This window comes from Rana temporaria, chromosome 7 (assembly GCF_905171775.1).
Source record: "Rana temporaria chromosome 7, aRanTem1.1, whole genome shotgun sequence".
Lineage (NCBI taxonomy): Eukaryota > Metazoa > Chordata > Amphibia > Anura > Ranidae > Rana > Rana temporaria.
In genome coordinates, this window is record NC_053495.1 from 171,406,442 (window position 1) to 171,432,911 (window position 26,470).

General features: G+C 44.2%; 1 protein-coding gene across 1 annotated transcript; it reads right to left on the reverse strand.

Annotated features, from left to right (window-relative positions):
- Nucleotides 1–226: 226 nt before the first annotated feature.
- On the reverse strand, nt 227–26,470 carry CZIB (CXXC motif containing zinc binding protein). Its single transcript, XM_040360460.1, has 8 exons — nt 26,386–26,470; nt 22,495–22,578; nt 17,702–17,758; nt 15,842–15,923; nt 12,578–12,609; nt 12,397–12,474; nt 4,851–4,916; nt 227–610 (listed from the first exon to the last, which is right to left on the reverse strand). The coding sequence occupies exons 1-8, from the start codon at nt 26,389–26,391 to the stop codon at nt 533–535; spliced, it is 483 nt and encodes a 160-aa protein (XP_040216394.1). The 5' UTR covers nt 26,392–26,470; the 3' UTR covers nt 227–532.

Genomic DNA, 26,470 nt, shown 5'->3' on the forward strand with positions numbered 1-26,470 from the left:
TTCTGGGAATGTCTACTTACTCTCTGTGCTGACCCAGCTCCTCCACCACTTTTTATGTAGCTACCATATGAGAAAGAAAAGAGGAATACAACACAGTGACAGCTCTGGGGCGACTGACATCACATCCAAGATGGCGGCACTCAGCAACAATCTCAGGGCTTTTCGACATCTACACAAGGGAGGCTTTTACAGGTAAATAACACAAATAAACGACATGAATACACATATAATATGGGAAGATTTTTATTGAAATCAATGGTCTGGCATTAGGGTATCCAAGAAAACCTTTGTAACTTATTGATAACATTTAACCACGCATACACAAGTGGGAGATCCCGCAGCTTCATTCCGCTGTTTGGAATCATGTGACCTTTCAGATTGTACTGGAGCCTTGTAGGATGGAAAGTGAAAGATCTGTACTGGCAAGTCATTGTTCCCTGTCTGTGGCACATGGTCTGGTATTATATCTCAGATATTTCCACGTGTGGCAGACCACGCTGTAAACATTAACATACAAATATTCTGATTTCATTCAACATTTTTTAAATTGATGTGTCACCTCATAGATCCCCACAGATTCTTTGGCCTTTTCATCATAATCTGTCCAGTCCTATAGGAATAATAAAACAATGTTCAGGTCTTTTCATGCAATGCTATCATTATTGCCATTTGCAGGTACAGTATTCTGTAATCTTTAACCACTTTACACTGCTGAACGTCATATGACGTCCTCGGCTTTGTGCGGTGATATCTGAATGATGCCTGCAGCTACAGGCATCGAGATATCAGACGCCGATTCTGTGCACAATAAGAATGATCAAAGCGGCAGTTCCGCCGCTTGATCGTTCTTATAGGCAGCAGGAGGGGACGTCCCCCCTCTACCGCCGCCATCCAGTGCTTCTCCGGGCTCTCCCGTGCCATCGGGGGCCCGTAGAGCGAATCGTCCGGCGCTGCCTGGAAAGCATAGAGATGACTGGTGACCAGATGGTCACCAGTCATCTCTATGACCGTCAGAGGCCCGGGCGCGACCTTATGACGTCACGCCCAGTACCCGGAAGTAAACCAAGCCGCAATCGCGGCTGTCAGCATGTGATCAGTGATTTTTTTTTATCACCGATTTCATGCTTGTAGGCCTGGAGGAGAGATGTGGGGTCTTATTGACCCCACATCTCTCCATAAAGAGGACCTGTCACAGTGATTCCTATTACAAGGGATGTTTACATTCCTTGTAATAGGAATAAAAGTGATCAAAAAATAAATAAAAATGTAAAAAAATAAAAAATGAAGTAAAATCTAAAAAAAAAAAAAATTATTTTTATTTAACGCCCCTGTCCCCGGTAGCTCACGCGCAGAAGCGAACACACATGCAAGTCCCGCCCACATGTAAACGCTGTTCAAACCCCACATGTGAGGTATCGTCGCGTGCGTTAGAGCGTGTGCAACAATTCTATCACTAGAGCTACTCTGTAACTCGAAAAAAGTAACCTGCAAAAAAATTTAAATCGTCGCCTATGGAGATTTTTAAGTACCGAAGTTTGGCGCCATTCCAGTGTGCGCAATTTTAAAGCGTGACATGTTGGGTATCTATTTACTCGGCATAACATCATCTTTCACATTATGCAAAAAAATTGGGCTAACTTTACTGTTTTGTTATTTTTTAATTCATGAATCCCTAAAAAAAGGCGTTTGAAAAATTATTGCGCAAATACCGTGTGAGAAAAAAAAGTTGCAATGACCGCCATTTTATTCCCTAGGGTGCCTGCTAAAATTTTTATATATATATATATATATATATATATATATATATATATATATATATATATATATATAAATATAAATATAATGTTTGGGGGTTCGGCAAATTTTCTAGCAAAAAAATTTTGATTTTTACATGAAGGAGAGAAGTGCCAAAATAGGCCCGGTTGTCAAGTGGTTAAAGGAAAATTTCACCTTTACAAAAAATAAATGCACATTTTTTTGCAGGTAAAAAATATGCATTTATTATTATTTTTGTAATGAACCTGTAAAGCATTGCACCCACTATCGGCAGCCGTGAGTGTAAGGCCAGGGTCCTGCAGGCTGTCTATACCTCCGATACGGCGTTGGACTTAGGCTGCATTCACAGCCGAGTGCTTTCGGCTCACAAAACGCCTGAAAAATGCCCAACAAGCAAAACCCCATTCAATGGCACCTGTTTTTCTGCCTTTTACATTGGTAACCTGAACAAAATCGCGGTAAAAACGCTTGAATTTAAAACGCTCAGGTGTGAATGCAGCCTTAATGAACTACCACAACGCCGTGGCAGTTCATTAAGAACTACAAGCTGACAGCCGCAAAGGCTGTCAGACCTTTTTGTTTTTCCATTCACAGAACACGGTGACTGTTACAATGATGCCGCGTACATGATCATTTTTCAGCATGAAAAGAAAAAATCGTTTTTCAGCGAGTCGAAAAAACAACGTTTTCCCAACTTCATCATTAAAACGATGTTGCCCACACACCATCGTTTTTAAAAAATGATCTAGAAAAGCGCGGTGACGTACAACGGCAATATAAAGGGGAAGTTCCATTCGCATTTGAGCTGCTTTAGCTGATTCCGTGTTAGTAAAAGACGATTCACGATTTTCTGTCTGTTACAGCGTGATGAATGTATTGACTCCATTATGAACGGGAGTTTTACCAGAACGAGCGCTCCCGTCTCATAACTTGCTTCTGAGCATGCGCAGGTTTTTTACGTCGTTTTAGCCCACACGCGATCATTTTTTACAACCCGAAAAACTACATTGTTTAAAACGACGTTAAAAAAAATGCAGCATGTTCGAATTTTTTTTTGTTGTTTTTCAGAACCTGAAAAATCATGTGAAGCCCACACACGATCATTTTAAATGACATTTTTGAAAAACTACGTTTTTTTTTATGCCGAAAAATTATCATGTGTACGCGGCATGAGATCTCAAAGGGAACCCAAATTAGGCAGATTTGTTTGTTACTAATGGATTTCCCCTTTATTTCGTTTCCAGCCTCTTCAACATCCATGTTCACTTTAGCCTCATTCACACACATTGGATCAGTAAAGAGAGGCTGCACAGCACCGAACCACTCACAGGCCTTGTGAGAAGCCCGATTTATTTGGCTGCATAATATAAACTAAAGCTGAAGTCCAGGCAAGTATTAAAGTAATGCTTATACCTCATACATACGGTCGGACTTTTGACCATGCAAAAGTCTGCCGTGAGTCCGCTGGAAGTCCAACGGAATGATAGAGAACAGGTTCTCCAAGGTCCGTCGGACTTCCGACAAAAAATGTCCGATGGAGGCTACACACGGCCGGACTTTCCGAGAAAAAAAGCCTGTCTGTGTACGAGGAATAACAGATCTTTTCACCCACAACACCCCTGCCCCATATGACTGGATAGCGAAAAGAGAAGCAGATGACTGACGAGGTCGTCTCTGTCACTCTGCTCAATGCATGTTCCCTGTTAGAACATAAGCACTGCAACATAACTGACATCTTGGGCTTCTCCCTCTTTCAGTCTAAGCTATGTAGTACAGGGGCATGCAAGAGGCTGTAAAAAACGGATTTATTCATTAATGAATAATTGTGTTTATTTGCATTTGTCTGGAGTTCAGCTTCCAATTAAAGTGGTATTAAAATTGAATTTTTTTTTTTTTAAATAAAATACAGAGAGGAAGGGTATTTATGACGGAAGAGACCCTAATGAGTGAGTGGACTGGGATAGCCTTAACAAGTTTTGGGCAGTTGCAGAGACCCCCAAATTGGAGACATTGCAGTGAGAAGACTCGGGTTGCTTTAACGCTAAACAATAGCATACGGCATCAATAAGGGTGGCAATGGTATCCTAAACTTGGTTAAATCATCTGAAATCATCTCATCCTGATCAGATTCTTCAGAAGGAGAAGGGAAATCTTCCTCATCTACCTAGACCATGGGTCTTCAAACTACGGCCCTCCAGTTGTTCAGGAACTACAATTCACATCATGCCTAGTCATGTCTGTGAATGTCAGTGTGTTACAATGCCTCATGGGATGTGTAGTTCTACAACAGCTGGAGGGCCGTAGTTTGAGGATCCCTGACCTAGACCAATGCGTCTGCAGCCAAGGCAAAGTCAGAGACTGTCCCAGGAGGGGAGACTAAAAGGGCCTCGCTTGTGAACCTACTTTGCTATGGCCACTAAAAGGACCAAAATTCTGCCCATGAAGTCAGACACTGACAAAAAAATCAATCCTTCCTAGATGAGTAGGAAGATGACCGAGTGTCAGAAGGGGAAGCGGAGGGCCCAAAAGAAGGCAGGGATCAGTCTGGGGGCAACTATCCAAACAGAGGGTACTAGAGGCCCACCTGCACCGGTATGGCAACCTGTGGCTAACTATGTAATGCACAACATGACAAGATGAGCTCTCCATGCAGGGTCCAGTGCCAAAGCAACATTACAGGCCAGCTCTGCATCTTAATCCAAGCTTGGCTCGGGTATGGTCCGCCATGGCGCAACCAAGGAGTCAACCCACCCGGAAGCTGCAGAAGGAGCCTTGGTGACTATGGTACAGCTATGGGAGAATCATCATAGGAAAGAGGTAAGCTTCTCTTAGTAGAGAGGAGAGTTCCATCACCTACACACAATAGCATGAGGGAGTGCGAAGGGTTATATAGAGGATGTCTCTGCAGCCTTTTTTTGCCAGTGTTCAATCACCAGAAGGTACCAGATGGTAGCATATAACACATAGATAAAGATCTAAGATTATGTATTCTTTACTGTATGACTAAGGATTAGCATTTTCTTTTAAACACCCTCATTGGTGGGATAATGATAAATATGACAGGACACACCTACCTTTTCTTGCAAGTTAATTTCATTGAAGGGTGTTCCAGTCTCTGCACCTTCAGCAGCAAAGCCTGCCTGTAGAAAGACAAATACAGAACAATATGTCTGAGAAATGAAGAAGTGGCTTGGATAAGAGCCGAAACCTCTTTACCATTACAGAACATGTCGATTTGAATGCGACTGGCTACTATTAGCTAAAGCATAATTATATATATATTGGAAAAGAAAGCTCCATGTATATATCTCAATTCTACTCTTCACCTTTGAAGTGGAACTTTAGAAAACAACACATGCCATTGGTGTGCATCCAGTATATTTGAACTCATTTACCTGCCAATGAATTTGAAGCTCTGTTGATCCAAACATCATTGCCATACCGTACAGCCAGGCACCATAACTTTCTATTTATTTTAATGTACCGTATTTATCGGCGTATACCACACTTTTTTCCCCTTAAAATAAGGGTAAAATCGTGGGTGCGCGATATACGCCGATACCCGCTTCCCGTGCTCAGTTTGAATGCCTGCGCTGACATATACCGTGTGCAGTACACTCGGCTACATTCGGCCTGGCTCGGCTTCGCTCGTGCTTACGCATAAACGTCACAGAGCGTGAGCACGAGCGAAGCCGAGCCTGGCCGAATGCAGCCGAGTGTACTGCACTCGGTATATGTCGGCTCAGGCATTCAAACTGAGCGCGGAAAGCGGCGATTCGACGGGGAGACAGCGCGGGAGAAGCCAGGAGGACACCACCCAAGCCGCAGACGGATGCCAGACCCGACGAGGCCGCCACGCAAGACAACAAAACTGTAAGTACTAAAACATTTTTTTACAGGAATTGCGTGTCCACATTAGGGGTGCTCACTATACGCCGGAGCGCGCAATACCCCGATAAATACGGTAAATGCTTTAGTGCATATTAAGTCTTTGATGAAAACACGATTTCATATTACCATTTCAATGCAAAATTAAAAAAAAAAAATTTCCAAGTGTATAAAAATACCAAAACTTTCTATTTTAGTACCATATTGTGTTACCTGCCTGCGCATAATAGTAAAGCCGGCCATAGACCGTTCAAATCTCACCCGGTTCAGCCAAGATTCGAACCATGTATGAGCAGAGTAACTGTACCCACTGATAACTGATCGATCAATCAACTTGGGTACAACTAGCCTCTGGCATTTTACATGTGATTATTGCTAGCTGCTAGAGCCATTCTGTTCTCCTGGTGGGAGGGGGGCATCCTTAGCAGAACACAATGGCTGTGCTAGATCTAATTAATAGACCACGGGCATCTTCTGACCCCCTATAAAAATTGGGGGAATCGGGCAATTTTTATAGAAGGTGAGAAGATGCCGTGGTCTATTGGATCCATCGATAGTTAATGCCCCTTCACAGAACACAGGATCTGTCTTTCTGGAATAGTCATCCAGCCAGGACCACTGCGGCCCTCTCCAGAGAAGCTTAATATATGTTGTGACAGGAGTCACTTTGGGTGGGGGGCCGAGAACTCCATTATGATCTGTACTAGTCGGACTCTCTTTAGACACACTGGAACCTTGTATATATTGTATGTTGGACTCCTTTGCTGAGATAGTTTGGGGTGTGGTTGTATTCCATTATTTTATTGTCTCTGTCTGCCCTGGCTGTGGGGGAGGGATTCCTCCAACAGCTCTCCTTGCTGATTGAACAGTTTACCCCGCCCTGAATTCCAAAAGGGGGGGGTGAAGGTCCTGAGTGGGATATCTGTTGTGTCCATGTGTGATAATAAATCAAGATGCGCTACACATAATAAAAATACATAAATGTGTCCAAAAACGAATAAAGTAAATCATCCGTGAAAAATATGATGAATATAAATGAACAACAAATTATAAGAAAAAAGTCCTTAATGGAAACAAAAAAGTCCTTTCACCAGTGAATATGAAAAGAAAAGTCCATGTTGGTAAGTGACAATCCAAAAAAAGAAGAAGAAGAGACCTCCACCAAACGAGTAATGAATCTGCTTACCAGATTCCCGGTGGTCTCTTAGTTAAAAGAAGACCCCAGGTAGCATGAAGATTTTAAACTCTACGGAGTAAAGGCTTGTATGGACAATCCAGATAACGATCTCGGTTGCACTCCCGTGTTAGAGGATACGATGACTTTTTTATTCACGGCTTCAGCAAAACAAACAGCAGAAACTACAGGCTTGTCTTCTAACACAGGTACAGAGATAGGAAAGGTTCAGTCTCTTTAGCCAACAGATTGATATATAGACAAAGTATACGGGTATAGCCAGAGCTACCGTTTTTGATATGGTTTTGCTCACCCCAGTAGGTACACACGAGTAAAATCTTCATGCTACCTGGGGTCTTCTTTTAACTAAGAGACCACCGGGAATCTGGTAAGCAGATTCATTACTCGTTTGGTGGAGGTCTCTTCTTCTTCTTTTTTTGGATTGTCACTTACCAACATGGACTTTTCTTTTCATATTCACTGGTGAAAGGACTTTTTTGTTTCCATTAAGGACTTTTTTCTTATAATTTGTTGTTCATTTATATTCATCATATTTTTCACGGATGATTTACTTTATTCGTTTTTGGACACATTTATGTATTTTTATTATGTGTAGCGCATCTTGTTTTTTCTTTATGTTTTCACTGTTTATATATACCCAGTAAGGTGCAGCTTCACTTTATCACATTTGATTGTCACACATCATCATTTATTTTCTATCACTTAACATATTAGCGCAGTTGACTTCCCATTTTTTTCTGATAATAAATCAGTTTGTTGTTTGCCACTCTACACTGTGTTACGGCTGGTGACTGGGTGGGCTAAAAGATCTTGGATCGTGCGATACCGGACAGAGAAAGCATTTACGGCGGAAATAGTCCTGTTGAGGACAAGGGTTCCTCACATATGTGTTCTTCAATGAAACAAAAGGAGGACCGTGTAATGCTCTCCATTTACCAGTATTTATTGAAGATAAGTTAAACATATACTCACATAAAATAATCAGTAAAATGCTTATCCTAGAACAATGTCTCCCTTATATGCCCTCATATTGCTGCACTATACAAAACACATAAACATCAGCCTTGTCTGCTAAGGCAGAGCCCGTCTATCATCACATTAGATGCAAGGGTCTCCAAACTACGGCCCTCCAGCTGTTGCGGAACTACACATCCCATGAAGCATCTTAAAACTCTGACATTCACAGGCATGATGGGAATTGTAGTTCCTGAACAACTGGAGGGCCATAGTTTGGAGACCCATGCAGAGGGAGAAGAACTGCAAATGCCATCGGCATTATTACTTGGTTGACTTCTCTAGTGGTGCACTTGTTTAGTGGTTGTTTGAGACACAAAGTGGTGCTACAGTAGCCAGCGCTCTTAAGAGCCTTTATCGCTGCAAAGGGATATATTTCATTTTTAATTTTAGAAATAGATTTTTTGCCCTCTACACACATGTACTGGTAACAAATCTACTACCAGTGCTAAATGCATGGACATTAAACTTGTAAAGGTAAAGTGGATTTTTACACAGAGCTTCACAGCTGCTACCTAGGAGTGCTGTGATATGAAAAAGAGAGCTATAGTGCTTACAACATCCTCTGTGCATAGTTTCTGTTAGATGAGGTAGTATAAAGGAATACCAAAGGGTCATTAACCACTTAAGGACTGCCTCCTGCACATATACGTCGGCAGAATGGCACGGTTGGGCACCAGCACGTACCTGTACGTCCTCTAAGTGCCCAGCCGTGGGTCGTGGGCCCGCAGCCTGGTCCAAAACTTAGAAACACATATGAGGTCACACTTAACCCCTTCAGCGCCCCCTTGTGGTTAATTCCCAAACTGCAATTGTCATTTTAACAGTAAACAATGCATTTTTATAGCATTTTTTGCTGTGAAAATGACAATTGTCCCAAAAATGTGTCAAAATTGTCCAATGTGTCCACCATAATGTCGCGGTCACTGAAAAAAAAAAAAATGATCGCCGCCATTAGTAGAATTTTTTTTTTTTATAAAAATGCAATAAAACTATCCCCTATTTTGTAAACACTATAAATTTTGCGCAAACCAATCGATAAACGCTTATTGCGATTTTTTTTTTACCAAAAATAGGTAGAAGAATACGTATCGGCCTAAACCGAGGAAAAACATTTTTTTTATCTATTTTTGGGGGATATTTATTATAGCAAAAAGGAAAAAATATTGCATTTTTTTCAAAATTGTCGCTCTATTTTTGTATATAGTGCAAAAAATAAAAACCGCAGAGGTGATCAAATACCACCAAAAGAAAGCTGTATTTGTGGGGAAAAAAGGACGCCAATTTTGTTTGGGAGCCACGTCGCGCAATTGTCAGTTAAAGCGACGCAGTGCCGAATCGCAAAAACTGTCCGGGTCCTTTACCTGCATTTTGGTCCGGGTCTTAAGTGGTTAAGAACTAATAGCATTATTACAAAATATATCTGGTACTGCACATAGTACAAAGCATCAGGGTCATTATACTTGGAGCTCCTGTCTAGAATATCTCTATAATGGTCAGAGGGCTGGATGTTGTATATGACCCTAAGGCTGCTTTCACATTGGGTGGTGGAGCCGCGGTGACGGTATAGCCGCGCTATTTGTAGCGCCGCTATACCGTCGTATTTACCGCGATATTTGGGCGCTAGCGGTGAGGTTTTAACCCCCGCTAGCGGCCGAAAAAGGGTTAATGCGGGCGGTATTACCGCGGTTTCCCATTGATTTCAATGGGAAGGCGCGGTATAGGAGCAGTAAACACCCCGCTCCTATACCGCTCCAAAGATGCGGCTAGCAGGACTTTTGGAGCGCTCCTGCTACCGCACCGCTTCAATGTGAAAGCCCGAAGGGGCATGATTTTTCATGCGGTATAGCAGCGCTATTTTTAGCGCTGTACCGCATGAAAAACACCTCAATGTGAAAGGGGTCTTACAGACCGGTCAGCACTGCACTGACATATTTTTCCCCCATGCCTCTCAAGCACTGTATACACTCTATAGATAAACTATAACCCTTAGCTGATTTGTTTGCCTGACTCTAACTGTGGCATGCAGCGCACATGGGTGACATATGTCACAGAACGAACACCAGCACTGTGTAAGCCAATATATTTCTCACTTGTTTTCCACAATCCCCACTTTACATAATGGACAATAATTGGTTACATCAGTGTGACATGGTGATGGAAGAGTGACTAATCAGTAATCTACTAAAGAGATTAGGCCACTTTCTGGAGGATCAGCTAAAGGTGCACAGAAGCAGCCCCCTGTGTTCTTCACAACACTGGCCTGTGAATGAGTCGATGCAAAAGACTACAAAGCGCTGAGCGACCAATCTGATGAAAGACGCCTAAAAGACGCTGGGAATCCAGTATGTAATGTCTTTGCATTCAATAATTCTCCATTGTATCTCCTAACCCATCATAGAAATGTATATGGAGGTATGCAATTCATTGCTAGGGGCAGCACAGACAGTTCTCATTTCAGACGCTGATGTTTGTTGTGCCTGGAAACGCCACCAGTGTCCGCCATAATGTCGCAGTACCGGGAAAAAAAAAAACGCTGATCGCCGCCATTACTAGTAAAAAAAAAAATAATTAATAAAAATGCCATAAAACTACCCCCTATTTTGTAAACGCTATAACTTTTGCGCAAACCAATCAATTAACGCTAATTGCGATTTTTTTTTTACGAAAAATATGTAGAAGAATACGTATCTGCCTAAACTGAGGAAAAAAATGTTTTTATATATTTTTTGGGGGATATTTATTATAGCAAAAAGTAAAAAATATTTTTTTTTTTTAAATTGTCGCTCTATTTTTGTTTATAGCGCAAAAACTAAAAACCGCAGAGGTGATCAAATACAACCAAAAGAAAGCTCTATTTGTGGGGAAAAAAGGACGGCAATTTTGTTTGGGAGCCACGTCGCAATTGTCAGTTAAAGCGATGCAGTGCCAAATCGCAAAAAGTGCTCTGGTCCGGGGGTTAAGTGGTTAAAAGAGAAGCATGAGATTTTTTAAAATTTTAGAATCAAACCTACCCAGGTGGATGCAGCATCTGTCTCCTGCCAGCTCTAAGGTTGAGAACCGAGTGATCAAACACCGCAGATCGCTCAGTTTTCAGAGCTCCCTGAGCAGAGAGCTGGTACCTGTCAGTCACTGGCTCCCTGTTCTGCCCCTCCACACTCACTGGACCGCTTAGCTGTGGAGAGGGTGGGAGCAGCCGGCTAAGGCTCTCAGCGGCTCAATGAGAGGATGAGCCGGGTAACGGTCCAGGCATGTGGGCGGATTCCAACCATATGGTCGCAATCTTTGGACCGGCTCTATGGCTTCAGCTTGCTGTCAGCTGAAAACGGGTCAAAGGTCAAGCTTTGGCTGTATGTCTCTTTTAACTATCACTTGCACGCTGTACCAATATAAAATTTAGGTAATTTTCTTCCCACAAATAGGAGGTTTCTTTTGTTGCTATTTGATCACCCCTGCAGTTTTTATTTTTATGTGCTATAAACAAAGTTTGAAAACAAAAAAATATAAATATTTTTTTTACTTTCTACTATAAAACATATCCAATAAAAATATAATTTCTTCATCAATTTAGGCCAATATGTATTCCGCTACATATTTTTGGTAAAAAAAAAAAAAAAATCACAATAAGCGTATACTGATTGGTTTGCACACAAGTTTATAGCATCTACAAACTATGGGATATTTTTATTTATTTTTTTACTAGTAATAGTGGTGATCAGCGACTTACAGCGGGACTGCGATATTGCGGTGCCAGTCTGACACTTTTTGGGAACCAGTGACACTAATACAGTGATCAGTGCTAAAAATATGCACCGTCACTGTACTAATGACACTGGCTGGGAAGGGTTTAATATCGGGGGCGATCAAAGGGTTAACTGTGTGCCTAGCCAGTGTTTTTCTACACCAGGGGTGTCAAACTGGCGGCCCTCCAGCTCTTGCAAAACTACAAGTCCCATGAGGCATTGCAAGGCTAACAGTTACAAGCATGACTCCCACAGACAGAGGCATGATGGGACTTGTAGTTTCGGAACAGCTGGAGGGCCGCCAGTTTGACACCCCTGCTCTACACTGTCTACTAGAGTAAAAGATGAAATGTATTCCCTGCTTTGCAGGAACACAAACTCCATCCTTTCCTCCCTGTCAGAACTGTGATCTGCCTTGTTTACATATGCAGATCGCAGTTCTGTCTCTCTGCCTGATCACTGGCGGTAGCCGGAGGATATTGAGTACCTGGCACCCACCGATTGGCTTACACTGTGTGTAATCAAAGCAGAAGCACGATAGCAGCGGGCATGTGCGCCCCCTACCCAGAAGTCTGGAATCACGCATGTATACATAATCTGGTGCACAGCTGTCGCTCTGTAGAAGTAACACTGCTATAGGGCGGTCATCAAGTGGTTAAAGCAGGTATTTTGGTGCAGATCCCCACTGCCATCTTCCCCAAATTCGTGGGGGTCTGATGTCAGGGATATTAATAATAATGGGACAATATATACTTTGAATTCTCTATCTGTTTCAGTTACCTGTGGCTGAAAGTCTATAGGTTCCAGTCCTCGACACTCGAACTCCACTATAGTCTTAAATTTTTCGTTGTCTTCAGCCTGAGCAAAACCCAAAACAACAGAATGAAAGTAGAGTTCAGCAAATAGGGGTACCCAACCCAAACTGAGATAGGACAGCAACATCCTGACCTCGGGTACTTACATTGTACGGCTGCATGGAAGTGCTCAGTATATCTGCATTAAAAAAAGAAAAACAAAAAGGGAATTTGAGTCTCGTTAAAGTTTTGCACGTGTCTGAACACCAGCTTCTAAATACAGAGTTGAAACACATAATGGGAACTGCTTACAAGGAGGTCTGGTCCTCAACCACCACTGCAGCAGCAGGACAGCTTGATCGAGAACACACCCCTAGCTTGTTGACTGGATGAAGAAAGGAGCAGCAGCAGACTGATGAGGTAATCCCTCTGCTCCCTTTTCTTTCCATGTGTCACCATGTTTCGGGTAAGCACAGTCTGCTTGATTCCTAGTGCGGATTTCCCCTAGTGAGGCTACCCCCCTACAGTTAGAACACACCCAGGGAACATACTTAACCCCGTCCCCGCCCCCTAGTGTTAACCCCTTCCCTGTCAGTGGCCACTTGCTTCCTAGTGCTGCTCCTCAGTCTCACAATCAGAGCACTGCTTAGGCACAGTAATTCAGGAGGCTGGTGTAAGGACAAAGCCAGCTACCTATACTAGCTGTATTTTAAAGTGAAACTAAATGCGCTGAATTAACTCCAAAAAATACATCCAAGGCATATCCCTGGTGATAACTGTACCTGTTACCACTGTGCGCATATCAACTCTTAAAGTGGTTGTATAGTCATTTTGTTAACTTTTACCCACAGGCAGCCTATAATAAGGCTTACCTGCAGGTAAAAAAATATCTCCTAAACCTTTATGGTTTAGGAGATATTCCCCTCGCAATGAGTCACTGACTGCAGCGGCACATGCGCAAAGGGGATTCTCGGCTGAAAGCCCGGCAGACGCCGGACCTTGCCAGGAAAGAAGTCTCCCGCACGCATTCACAGGAGTGACGATATCGCGGCTCCAGCCACTTACATCGCTGGAGCCACGATACCCGGAAGACATGCCGAAGCAACCTTGGCAAGGACCAGGTAAGTTACCGACGCCTCGTTCTAAGGTAAGTATTTTATAATAAGCTAGTATGCCGTGCATACTAGCTCATTATGCCTTTTGACTTACATGGTTCTATGGAAAAAAAAGTTCATCGGCTATACAACCGCTTTAACCACTTAAGCCCCAGACCATATTGCTGGTCAATGACCGGCCACTTTTTGCGATTCGGCACTGCGTCGTTTTAACTGACAATTGCGCAGTCATGCGACGTGGCTACCAAACAAAATTGGCGTCCTTTTTTTCCCACAAATAGAGCTTTCTTTTGGTGGTATTTGATCACCTCCTGCGGTTTTTAGTTTTTGTGCTATAAACAAAAATAGAGCGACAATTTTGAAAAAAAATTAATATTTTTTACTTTTTGCTATAATAAATATCCCCAAAAAATATATATAAAAAAAATATTTTTTTTCCTCGGTTTAGGCCGATACGTATTCTTCTACATATTTTTCGTAAATAAAAAAAAAAAACGCAATAAGCATTTATTGATTGGTTTGCGCAAAAGTTATAGCGTTTACAAAATAGGGGATAGTTTTATGGCATTTTTATTAATATTTTTTTTTTTTACTAGTAATGGCGGCGATCATTGGCAGCGGTACTGCAACATTATGGCGGACACTTTTGACACATTTTTGGGACCATTGGCATCTTTATAGCGATCAGTGCTATAAAAATGCCACTGGCAGGGAAGGGGTTAACACTAGGGGGGCGAGGAAGGGGTTAATTATGTTCCCCGAGTGTGTTCTAACTGTAGGGGGGGTGGCCTCACTAGGGGAAAGGACTGATCGCTGTTCATACATTGTCAGGCATTTCTCCCCCTGACAGGTCTGGGAGCTGTGTGTTTACACACACAGCTCCCAGTTCTCGCTCTAACTAGCGATCGCGGGTGCCCGGCGGTGATCGTGCCTGCCGGGCACGCGCATCGGCGTCAGCCGACTTTTACCTAAAAGGTTACTTTCACCTGTAGGTAAAAGGTGTTTTTATTTTCTGCAATCCTTGCCGAGGCTGATGTCCATTTCCCAGACCTCCCGCAGTCTCCTGGAAATGGTGATGTCACGCGTTACAGGAGACTGCAGGACCGTTCACAAAGCATCACAGTGGCTCGTGCATTTGCAGTGGGGAGACGGGTGCGATTCCTTAAGAAGCTGCAACCAGCTCCCATATCCAAGATGGTGGAACTGGAAACCATAGTGGCGAGAGGAACTGGCTGCAGGAAGACAGCACTGGACCCCAGACACTGGCAAGTACCTAATTTCTGTAGCTGTAGACTTAAAAGAAAAATATAGGTTTTGAAAAAAACAAAAACAAATATCCATGCTCACCTAGGTGGATGCAGCTTTGATCCAATGCTGCATCTACCTCCTGCTCGCTCCTGAGCTGCTGCTTTGTGCATCCATTCACACATAGATCGCGGCTCTGTCCCATCCCTGTTCTCTCCTCACTGGCTGCGATTGCCATTAGTGGGACCCAACGGCACTCACTGCTATCTCAGCCAATGAGGAGGAAGAGAAGAGACCCAGGAGAACTGCTGCTCTTGTGGACATCGCCGAACCGAGACAGGGCAAGTATTGGGGGGGCTGCTGCACACAGAAGGTTATTTATCTTTTAAAACTTGAGCCTTTAGAACCACTTTAAAATTTAAAAGGGGTTGTAAAGGCAGAAGAGATAAAAAGCCTTCTGTGTGCAGCAGCCCACCTCATACTTACCTGAGGTCCCTCTAGCTCCAGCGATGTTGCAGGATTGTCTCTGCCATCCGGGAATCCCCTTCTTATTGGCTGAGACAGCAGTGCAGCGCCACTGGCTCCTGCTGCTGTCAAAGTTAGTCAGCCAATGAAAATAGAAAGGAGGTGGGGCTGGGCTGCAGCCCTGTGTCTGAATGACCACAGGGAGCTGTGACTCGGCTCGGATGCCCCCATATCAGGCTGCTTGCTGTGGGGGCATTTACCAGGTGGGAGGGGCCAGGAGCACCGAAGAGGGACCTGAGAAGAGGAGGATCAAGGCCACTCTGTGCAAATCCACTACACAGAGCAGGCAAGTACAACATGTTTGTTATTTTTGATTTAAAATCACTTTAAGTCAGCAGTAATTGCATGGTAATTGCACTGACAATAAGGGGAAAATGATGGACATTTGTAAGACAAGCATATAATAATAACAACAAACTCACCCCAAAATACCTTCCTTCTAAATGTTAAAATAACTCAAATTTATCTCATAAAAATTCACTCTCTTCCATTTAAGACACTTCTCCCCTCCCCCCAGTTCTTAGGATGCAGTGTGTTATAACTCACCTATAGAGTTTTCCCGGGAGCACAGCTTACACTTCTGTACCATGCTGGCACTACCTCTGCCTCCTTTCAGAGGGGTACTGTCCTGCAGGTGACAGCATGAAAAGTCTCATTAACACCAGCAAAGTAATGTCCTATAAAAATCAGTGATAAATAAAGCTTCAATTATTATTTTTTTTAAATAACAAACATGTCACTTACCTCCACTGTGCAGTTTGTTTTGCACAGCGTGGCCCCCGATCCTCATCTTCTGGGGTCCCTCAGCGGCTGTCTCGGCTCCTCCCCGCTTCTGGTAACCCCCCTGGGAAGCTCTCTCCCAAGGGGGTTACCTTGCGGGCGTGCTCCAGAGTCCTGTATTCAGTGTCCATAGCCGACTACAGAACTCGGCCCCGACGATCGCATCATTGGAGTTCATTGACAGCAGCGCAAGCCAATGGCTGCACTGCTATCAATCTATCCAATAAAGAGCAGACTGGGCCAAGATCAAGCGCGTTCTCGACGCGGGACTTTCGAGGGCTCAGGTAAGTAAACCGGGGGGCTGGTAATCATCACGTCTTTTCATTTTAATGCATAGGATGCATTAAAGGTGAAAAAACATGAACCTTTACAACCCCTTTAACCACTTCCTATACGGCCATCGACTATTGACGGCCACAAGGTGGCTCTACAATGCCGGGAGGCCATCAATATACGGCCTCTGGCCTCCCGCCGCAGGTACCCGCGATCGGCAGTGTCCTGTCAGGGAGAGGAGACCAATGCGGTGTCCCTTGTACATAGGGACAACCATCGGTCACCTCCCCCAGTCAGTCCCTTCCCCCCACAGTAAGAATCAACTAGCAGGGAACACATTTAACCCCTTGATCGCCGCCTGGTGTTCACTCCTTCCCTGCCAGTCACATTTATACAGTAAACAGTGCATATTTATAGCACTGTTCGCTGTATAAATGTGAATGGTCCCAAAAATGTGTCAAGTGTCCCATGTGTCCACCGTAAAATCGCAGTCCTGATAAAAATATAGCACGTAAAATAAAAACCGCAGAGATGATCAAATACCACTAAAAGAAAGCTCTATTTGAAAATGCAACATGTCTGCATTTTTCCACACCGCATGTCAATGTGCTGCTATGCAGTGAGATGAATGAAGTGGGACGCTTCAAATAAAGATGATAACGCCGCCCCCTATTGGAGCCCACCCTACACTAGTCTGCACTGTGGAAAATGTTGTTATATTGTGCAGACTAGTGCGAGCCGAGCCTTATGGAACGTAAAAAAATGTGCTCCATGTATGCAAATATATTGTCTACATTGGCGGGAGGCTGATGGTGCTCTTCCCTCATTCTCAGAATGTGACCGGCAATCACTGACAGATCATCTGCAGAGAAGAAAGGCCCAGATCCACAGCCCCGCAGCGCAACGTAACTTAACAGATTTAAGTTACACTGCCGCAAATTTCCTAAGTTAGGTATCGATCCACAACACACTTACCTGGAAATTTGCGGCGGTGTAACTCAAATCCGTTCGGCGCAAGGCGTTCCTAATCTAATGGGGCGAGTCCCATTTAAATTAGGCGCGCTCCCGCGCCGGACGTACTGCGCATGCTTGTGACGCAAATTTCCCGACGTGCTTTGCGCGACGTGACGTCATTTTTTGATGACGTCACATCATGTGTAAAACTATTACACATGCCGGATCTTCTGTCTATCTCTTGGAAACTGATTCTGTGGATCAGTTCCAAAGATAGAAACAGGGATACGCAGGCGGAACAGCAGATCCGCCTGCATATCTCTTTTGAGGATCTGGCCCTAACTGTGTATGTAGCTGTCCCTGAACAATTATTAGTCATGTGTAAGCTGTATAACTCACCATTAGTGTTATGTATTGCCATTTGTCTGACACCTCTGCACAGTTCCCACACTTCAGCTACGAGAGGAAAGAAAAAAAAGAAATGTTTTCATCAGCAGATGGCAAGTTTCAATGCAGAGTCTGTGATTATTACTTATACAAGAATCAGAGAAAAGAATAAATAAAAGGATTCCGCGTAAATGGGCTTTTGTAGCAATAAAATAAAATAAAAACCTGGTCAGTGTTTGAAATAATAAATCTTTGTTTTTTTTATTACTTATATAGGGCCAGATCCTCAAAAGGGATACGCCGGCGTATCTACTGATACGCCGTCGTATCCCTGTTTCTATCTTTGGAACTGATCCACAGAATCAGTTTTCCAATAGATAGGCAGAAGATCCGACATGTGTAAGGGACTTACACTGCCGGATCTTAGGATGCAGTACCGCATCCGCCGCTGGGGGCATTTCGAGTCGAAATGCTGCGTCGGGTATGCAAATTAGCACTTACGGAGATCCACGAAGCTTTTCAGCTTAGTTTTTTCTCCGTAAGTATTAGTTTGCAAACGCAAAATTAGGGCTGCTTTTACAAAGTGTAAAGTTAGTACACCTTGTAAAAGTAGACCCTTCTTTCCCGCGACGCTGTTATTTTTTATTTTTTAATTTTTTTTTTCCCCGCCGTATCTTTTTTTTTTCCCCGACGCAACTTTTTTTAACCCGGCGCGATTCACAAAACTCAGCGTAACGTAAAACCGCGCAATGCACGTCGGGAAAATGACGTCGTGAGCATGCGCAGTACGGCCGGCGCGGGAGCGCGCCTAATTTAAATGGGACTCACCCCATTTGAATAGGAACGCCTTGCGCCGGCCGGATTTAAGTTACACAGCAGAAAATTTCTAGGTAAGTGCTTTGTGGATCGGGAACTTAGGTAGAAATTTTGCGGCTGTGTAACTTAAATGGGAATTTTTAAGTTACGGCGGCTGGCTGTGGATCTGGCCCATAGTGCCAACGATTTACACAGAACTTTACATATTTACATTATTGTACATTTGCATCAGAGTTTACAATCTAAGGTCCCCATCTCACATTCATACATACACATATTAGCACCAATTTAGACAGGAGCCTATTAACTTACAAGCATGTCTTTGGGGTGTGGGGGGGAAACTAAAGTAACCAGAGGAAACCTGCACAGGGAGAACATGCAAACTCCAGGCAGGGTGTGCCATGGTTGGAATTTGAACCTGTGACCTTGGTGCTGCCAGGCGGAAGTGCTACTGTGCTGCCCACAAATTTAAAAATAATTAAAAACCTCTAGCACCCTCAAAGGACTTGCAGGTGAACAGTGACCATACACTATGCAAATCTGCTTCATGAGTGGCCCTGTCACCAACCTCCCACCCAACATTCGTCCATTGAAGTAAATTGCCAAAAAACAGCAGCTGTATCCAATCAGATGCAGCCTTTGAGTATTCTGGCAGCAACTGGTGCCAGCTGTCAGAATACAATAGCAGCAATGGGGAATGTGGCTGAACAAAAAAACTGTTCATTGCCAGCTTTGATTTCACAAGATTTGGCAACCAGGGATAATGGCCCTTACCTTCTTGAGTCCCTCTAGTCCAGAGGTTGCTAGGGCTTCCTTAAGCCAGTGTTTCTCAACTCCAGTCCTTAGGGGGCACCTCAACAGGTCATGTTTTCAGGCTTTCTATTATTTTGCACAGGTGATTTAATCAGTTTTACTGCCTTAGTAATTACCAACGCTGTTTCAACTGAGGGAAATCCTGAAAACATGACTTGTTGGGGTGCCTTGAGGACTGGAGTTGAGAAACACTGGCTTAAGGAAGCCCTAGCAACCTCTGTGATAGACCTACAGTGGTAAGAGTGGTAGTGCCTTGTTCGTCTCTGACTTCAAAAATTTCTGATGAACTGACCCCTGTGGATGCAAGCAAGTGGTTACAAGGAATGCAAATGTAGAGTAGAGACCTGTTGGGGCGCCTTGAGGACTGGAGTTGAGAAACACTGCGCTAGTCTAAGCTATCTTTAGCTACTTGCCCCGCCTTTGGTGCTGTACCAACGGAGGAGACATCTTGTTCCATTTTCCATATTTAACTCCTAATTCAGCTTCCCAGGAGACACTGTGTTCAGTGTTCCGCCTATCACGGAGGCCCTGTTGTCCGAGACCGAGGATGACGTGATAGACGAACACTGAACACAGTGGCCCAGATTCAAAGAGCAATTGCGCCTGCGTAACCATAGTTACGCAGCGCAATTGCTTACTTCCCCCGGCGTAACGAATGCTCCTGATTCAGGAACCTCGTTACGCCGAGTGCAGCCTAAGATATGCGTGGCATAAGGCTCTTATGCCCGCATATCTTAGGCTGCATTCTTGCGATGGCCGCTAGGTGGCGTTCCTGTTGTGCTCAGCGTATAGTATGCAAATTGCATACTAACGCCGATTCACAACGTTACGCGAGCCCTGCGTACGCAGTTTACGTTGTTTGCGTACGGCGGTTTTCGCGTAAGGCTGCCCCTGCTATTAGCAGGGGCAGCCAATGTTACGTATTCCCGTCGTTCCCGCGTCGCGAAATTTGAAATTTACGTAGTTTGCGTAAGTGAATCGTGAATGGCGCTGGACGCCATTCACGTTCACTTTGAATCAAATGACGTCCTTGCGACGTCATTTACCGCAATGCACGTCGGGAAAGTTTCCCGACGGAGCATGCGCTCTACGTTCGGCGCGGGAACGCGCCTAATTTAAATGATTCCCGCCCCCTACGGGATCATTTAAATTGCGCACGCTTACGCCGGGCATTTTGCCGGAGCTACTGCTCCGTGAATCGCGGGTAGCGCAGTAAATTTGCGGGGGCGCAGGGCAAAAACGGTGCCCTGCACCTACGTAAAAAAAAGTGCAAGGCTACCTGAATCTGGGCCAGTGTCTCCTGGGAAGCTGACTGTTCCGCCTATCATGGAACAGCAGAAGGAGGAGGTGCGGCTTTTGAAAAAAAATGGACGGCCGTGTCTGACAGATACTGCATGTCTTAGGATAAGGTAAGGGATCGTCAAGACATGCAGTGACACAGTGAGGCATGTAATGGGGCACAGTGAGTCTGGCATGTAGTGGCACAGTGAGGCATGTAATGGGGCACAGTGAGTCTGGCATGTTATGGCACAGTGAGGCATGTAATGGGGCACAGTGAGTCTGGCATGTAGTGGCACAGTGAGTCTGGCATGTAATGGCACAGTGAGGCATATGGTGGCAGTGTCTGGCATGTAATGGTGGCAGTGTCTGGCATGTAATGGTGGCAGTGTCTGGCATGTAATGGTGGCAGTGTCTGGCATGTAATGGTGGCAGTGTCTGGCATGTAATGGTGGCAGTGTCTGGCATGTAATGGTGGCACAGTGAGGCATGACTAGTAGGAAGGGGTCATCTTATGCGGCGAGTATATCCCAAAACCAACATTTTAGCTGGAAAATTAGGGGGTCGCCTTTTACGCCGGTAAATACGGTAGTCTATCTGGAAGCGAAGATAGGGCAGCCTCTAGTGGCTGACCCCAAAAAATAAAACAATAAAAATCAACGCAAATCTAATCCCAAAAACAAACACAGTATGTATTATACTGCAGCTTACCAGTCTTTAGATGTAGTGGCTGCATTCATTTTTACTTTTCATGCTAAGCACATTTTCAGCAAGTACAGAAGATACCTATTGCGCTTGCCAGAAATGCGGGGTCCCCGTTTCTTCCCATGGGCTGAAATAATATATCAAACAATTTTATTTTTAATTTCAAGCTATCTTCTGTACACCTGCAAACTATCCCCAGGTAATGAAGATAAAGGGAGACAGACGTGTTGGCAGCCCTGAATATGTTGATTGCTTGATTGCGTTATGAATGTGATATGCGCAGCTGCGATTCCCTTGTTTTTTTTAATTAAGTAGACAACGTTGTCTTCTTTTTTTAATTGTGTGACCGCTCCATCCATCTGCCACTTTCCTTTTTGATTAATTATTGCTGTGTGTTTTTTCTATAATTAAAGTTCATTGTACCATCCACAGTGTTCTGTTTTGGTCTTCTTTCAGAGAACTCTATTCTCTGATTTTTTTTTGTTAGAGGTCTTCGGCCATCAGAACTGCATTAGCATAGTCCTCTATGTAGATGAAATCTGGATAGGTACATTGAACGATATGTAGATTTATTCATAATACCTCTATGTAAGCTATTTCGGTCGATCCAGCCACCAATCAATATTTTATGTTGGCAGTCCTGTCCTGGTGTGGCAACCATGACTCCCTCCACAGATACAGTGAAGTAAGTGAGCGTTGTTACCCTAGTACAGTGATGGTGAACCTTGGCACCCCAGATGTTTTGGAACTACATTTCCCATGATGATTATGCACTCTGCAGTGTAGATGAGCATCATGGGAAATGTAGTTCCAAAACACCTGGGGTGCCAAGGTTCACCATCACTGCTCTAGTACATGAAGTATGATATTCACAAAATTACCAGGTGAAAGTAACACATACATTTTTTGCACCGTCACTTTATTCACTATTGAAGGTCCATGTAGGATTCATATTGAAGTAGATTTAGATCTCTTTTTTGCACGTGTTTATTTTAAGTTTTAAAAAGAAAAGGTTTGTTCCTTGACAGGTGCACTTTATAATTGATAGTTATTGGTTTTGAGGTTGCATTGTAACTTTATTTAAAGTGGATGTAAATCCCATTCATGAAATCTGACCTCCAGGAATTTGGCCCGGTGATGCAATACTGTATTACATTTCTAGATAGGCGACACCAACATCTATATTCTCTCACCTTCAGAAACCAGCGGAAGTCATCTCCTACTGGATGAAGCTGGGTGATGTTCTCAAGATTGGCCTTGAGCTGTAGTGCAAATTTCTGCATGAAGGAGAAAGATAAAGAAAGTATGACGGTATTTGCATAGACACAGCTGAGGCAATTTCCATCTTTAATAGATGCTGGAGAGTTCTAATTCTGATGACCACTTCCCAGGAACTAAAGTGCTCAGAGATCAGCCACCACACCCCAGTGAAATGAACACTCACCAGATAGGATGGCTGCCGTTACAGCAGCAAATACGCATTCAGTAAGTATCGGTCATCTAGTGAAATAGGCTGTCCAGCGACACTCCTCACCAGGATAAGTTGATAACGTCCTATTGGACGAAACACATTGGGAAGGAGATTCTAGTGCTGACATCACGCCGCTGTCCGATTCCTGGTTGGCAGCAGCATTGAATGTAAGAATTGTTTGTTACATTCTTGCTTTTAAAGTGGAAGATAAATAAAGCTCACCAGGAGCCAGATACAATTTGCATAGTGTAGTAGCTTTATTTCAGTTGCATCCACATTAAAAGCAAGAATGTAACAAACTATTTTTACATTCAATGCTGCTGCCAACCAGGAATCGGACAACGGCATGATGTCAGCACTAGAATCTCCTTCCCAATGTGTTTCGTCCAATAGGACGTTATCAACTTATCCTGGTAAGGAGTGTTGCTGGACAGCTTATTTCACTGGATGATCAATACTTACTGAATGCGTATTTGCTGCTGCAATGGCAGCCATCCTATCTGGTGAGTGTTCATTTCACTTTTCTTCACCTCAAGATACACCAGTTGATATTTTACATCATTACACTAGATTTGTTTTCACATCTTTTATTCTTTCATAAAAATTATGTGAATGAGCTGTTATGGTTCTGCTGAAACCTTCACTTCCTGGTTCCCTCACAGTGGATGGCGGGGGGGCAGCACAGTGACGAGCGATCGCTAGTCCTCTGCTGCGGATGGCGCTGGACTCCAGGTCCTAATATTAAAAGTCAGCAGCTGCAGTATTTGTAGCTGCTGGCTTTTAATATTTTTGTTTGGCCGCACATCCGCTTGAAGTTTCCTGTAGAAGTCTTCTCTCTCTCCTGGGCAGCCTGCCAAGTTTTGAGAAAAGATATACAATGTTGCTACTTATCAATGAACTGAACGTGTAGGAGAGTTCTCAGTTTAACCATTTAAAAGCTAAATCTTTTTTGACACTTGTTGCTTACATGTAAAAATCCTGTATTTTCTGCTAGAAAATCACTTGGAACCCCCAAACATTATATATTTTTTTTTAGCAGGGACCCTAGGAGATAAAATAGTGATTGCTGCAATATTTAATGTTACACGGTATTTGCACAGCGGTCATTCAAATACATTTTTTTTGGAAAAAATATGCTTTAACAAATAAAAAAAAACTAAACAGTAAAGTTGGCCCATATTTTTTTTTTTTTGCCCAAAAGTTTTCATTACCTGTTTGTGTGTGTATATATATATATTATATATACACACACACACACACACACACACACACACACACACACACACATACAAGTGCACTGATTGGAGGCTTGTTGTGTTTAAGCCCCCATTCACATGTAGGCGTTTTTACGCCTGTAGTGCTACGCCGCTGCCGCCAGAGGGCTGGAAACACATTTCCCTCTATGGAGATGGTTCACATCTCCACGCCGAACGCCTGATGCCTGCCGCCTGAAAAAAGGTCCCGGACCTTTTTTTCAGGCGGCTTTCGGCGTTCGGCTAGGAGATGGGAAGCATTTCCATAGAGGGGGTCAATCTGGGGCACATCTAGGTGGACAATACCGGCGTTTTGTCGCCGCAAATCGCGGTACAAAACGCCGCTATTTGTACCGCGATTTGCGGCGACAAAACGCGCAAATTTGTCTGCCTAGGTGTGAATGGAGCCTAAATGTAAGAAATTTTCTGTATTAATTAGCAGAGTAATAATGGAACTTCGGCTTTTCCGAATCGTCCCCCCTCTGGTGTCATATTTGGTACCTTTCAGGGGGGAGGGGGGCATAGATCACTGCAGTGACTTTGGTGACCTACACCACATCTTAATCCGCCCCCAGCTTTCTTCTGGGAGATGCACAGGTCCCAGAAGACAGCACGACTCGCGCATGCACAGTAGGGAACCAGGAAGTGAGGCCGCAAGGCTTCACTTCCTGATTCCCTTACCGAAGATGGTGGCGGCAGCACCCGAGGGAGAGATCGGCTTTGGGTGCCAGCATTGCGGGCACCCAGGACAGGCAAGTGTCCATATATTAAAAGTCAACAGCTGCAGTATTTGTAGCTCTTGACTTTTAATTTTTTTTCCGCAGAACTCTGCTGCCTAAACACTGGACCATCATTCTAGCAGCGCTATTTGGCTGCTAGCGGGGCGCTTATATCCCAGCTAGCGGCCGATTAAGGGGTTAAATGTTCCCATGTAGCGCCACTGCAGAAGCGCTTTGCAGGCGTTCATCTCAATGGGCAGGAATGGTGGCGGAGCGGTATACACCGCTCCAAAGATGCTGCTTGCAGGACTTTTTTAACGTCCTGCCAGCGCACCGCCTCAATGTGAAAGCACTCTGGCTTTCAGACTGAGACTGCAGGGGAGCAGTTTTGCAGGCAATTTACAGGTGCTATTTTTAGCCCACAAAGCGCCTGAAAAACGCCCCAGTGTGAAAGGGGTCTAACTGTTAGATTTTATGAGATGAAGGGGGGGGGGGGGGGGGGGATCGGCCTAACATATCGGCCCAAAAAAATCGGCCCAAAAAAAATCGGCTATCGGCCGTTTTTTTACCTTAATGCATAGGATGCATTAAGGTAAAAAGACTTTTACCTTTACAACCCCTTTAACTGGATTCAGCACCCGGTTCTCCTTCAAATGGCTTCGGTTAAATCAGCAACTGTTAGGCGACCTGCGTCCAGCCTTTCAGAACCAAAGTTGTCCTCTGATGAATAGACAGGCCTCTCCTGAAACACCAGCCTCATCAGGCGGCTTCCTCACATTGGACGGACAGCCCAGGACCATGTGGCGAATTAGGGACCCAGTCGACTCACTGGATCCACCAAACAGATGAATGCGCTTCAGACCAACGTGGTCCCGGAGCCAGGAACACTGTGACACTGCGACGCGCGCGCACACACCCCGGTCAGGAGAGCCACCCAGCTCAAGGGCAGGAACACAGCGACCTTGAACCAATGGCATCTGCCCTTTAAATACCCCTCCCAGCATGCATAGCGAGGCGACCAACCCTCCTGATAGGCTGCTGGGAGGAGATATTCAATTGCACTTGACCATACTGCTGCCACCTTTCGGCCTGGGGCGCCACTCACCCGAGAGACAACGACAGTATGCACAAACAGTACAGCCAAAACTGGAGCAGAGGCCCTCAATGTAACAGGTTCAGAGCCAACTACATCTCTGAACTTCCCCTAAATTTCCCATAGCACCGGCTCTGAAAATAGCCAGGCGCTACACATGATAGCAGGTTGTCTCCTATCAAAGTGCCCCTAGAATGTGTATGCAAGATAGGACCTTAGATTGTAAGCTCCTGGGGGCAGGGACTGGTGTGATTACATATTATGTGAAGTGCTGTGAAAACTGTCAATGCAATTTATATGCCTACTAATACTACTAATACTACTAGAACTACTACTATTATCATTGCCTGGCTGTCTTCCTGCACTGCAACTAACAGAACCCCATGCATGTCAGGCAGTGTGTTGTCACTGACTCCAATAGTCAAAGCTGTGAGCAATGCACACCATTGTCTGCTCTATTATACATTTACTGGGCAGAAGAATAGTGTGCAATGTCACTGCCAGCATGCAATCATTACTTTCTAAGGCAGGACTGCTCGAGAACTTACCACCATGACGTCACTGATCACTTCCTTTACAGCACGTCGCACAGTCAGCTCTATACTGGGAATAGCAGAGTCACGTGTCTGAGCT

Excerpts from the sequence above, each read along its gene's own strand:
- CZIB (XM_040360460.1), bottom strand. Across the intron at positions 17,759-22,494 it reads ACTTCCGCTGGTTTCTGAAG|CTGAAGTGTGGGAACTGTGC; the intron begins GTGAGAGAATAT and ends TTCCTCTCGTAG. Across the intron at positions 4,917-12,396 it reads CTATAGACTTTCAGCCACAG|GCAGGCTTTGCTGCTGAAGG; the intron begins GTAACTGAAACA and ends GTCTTTCTACAG.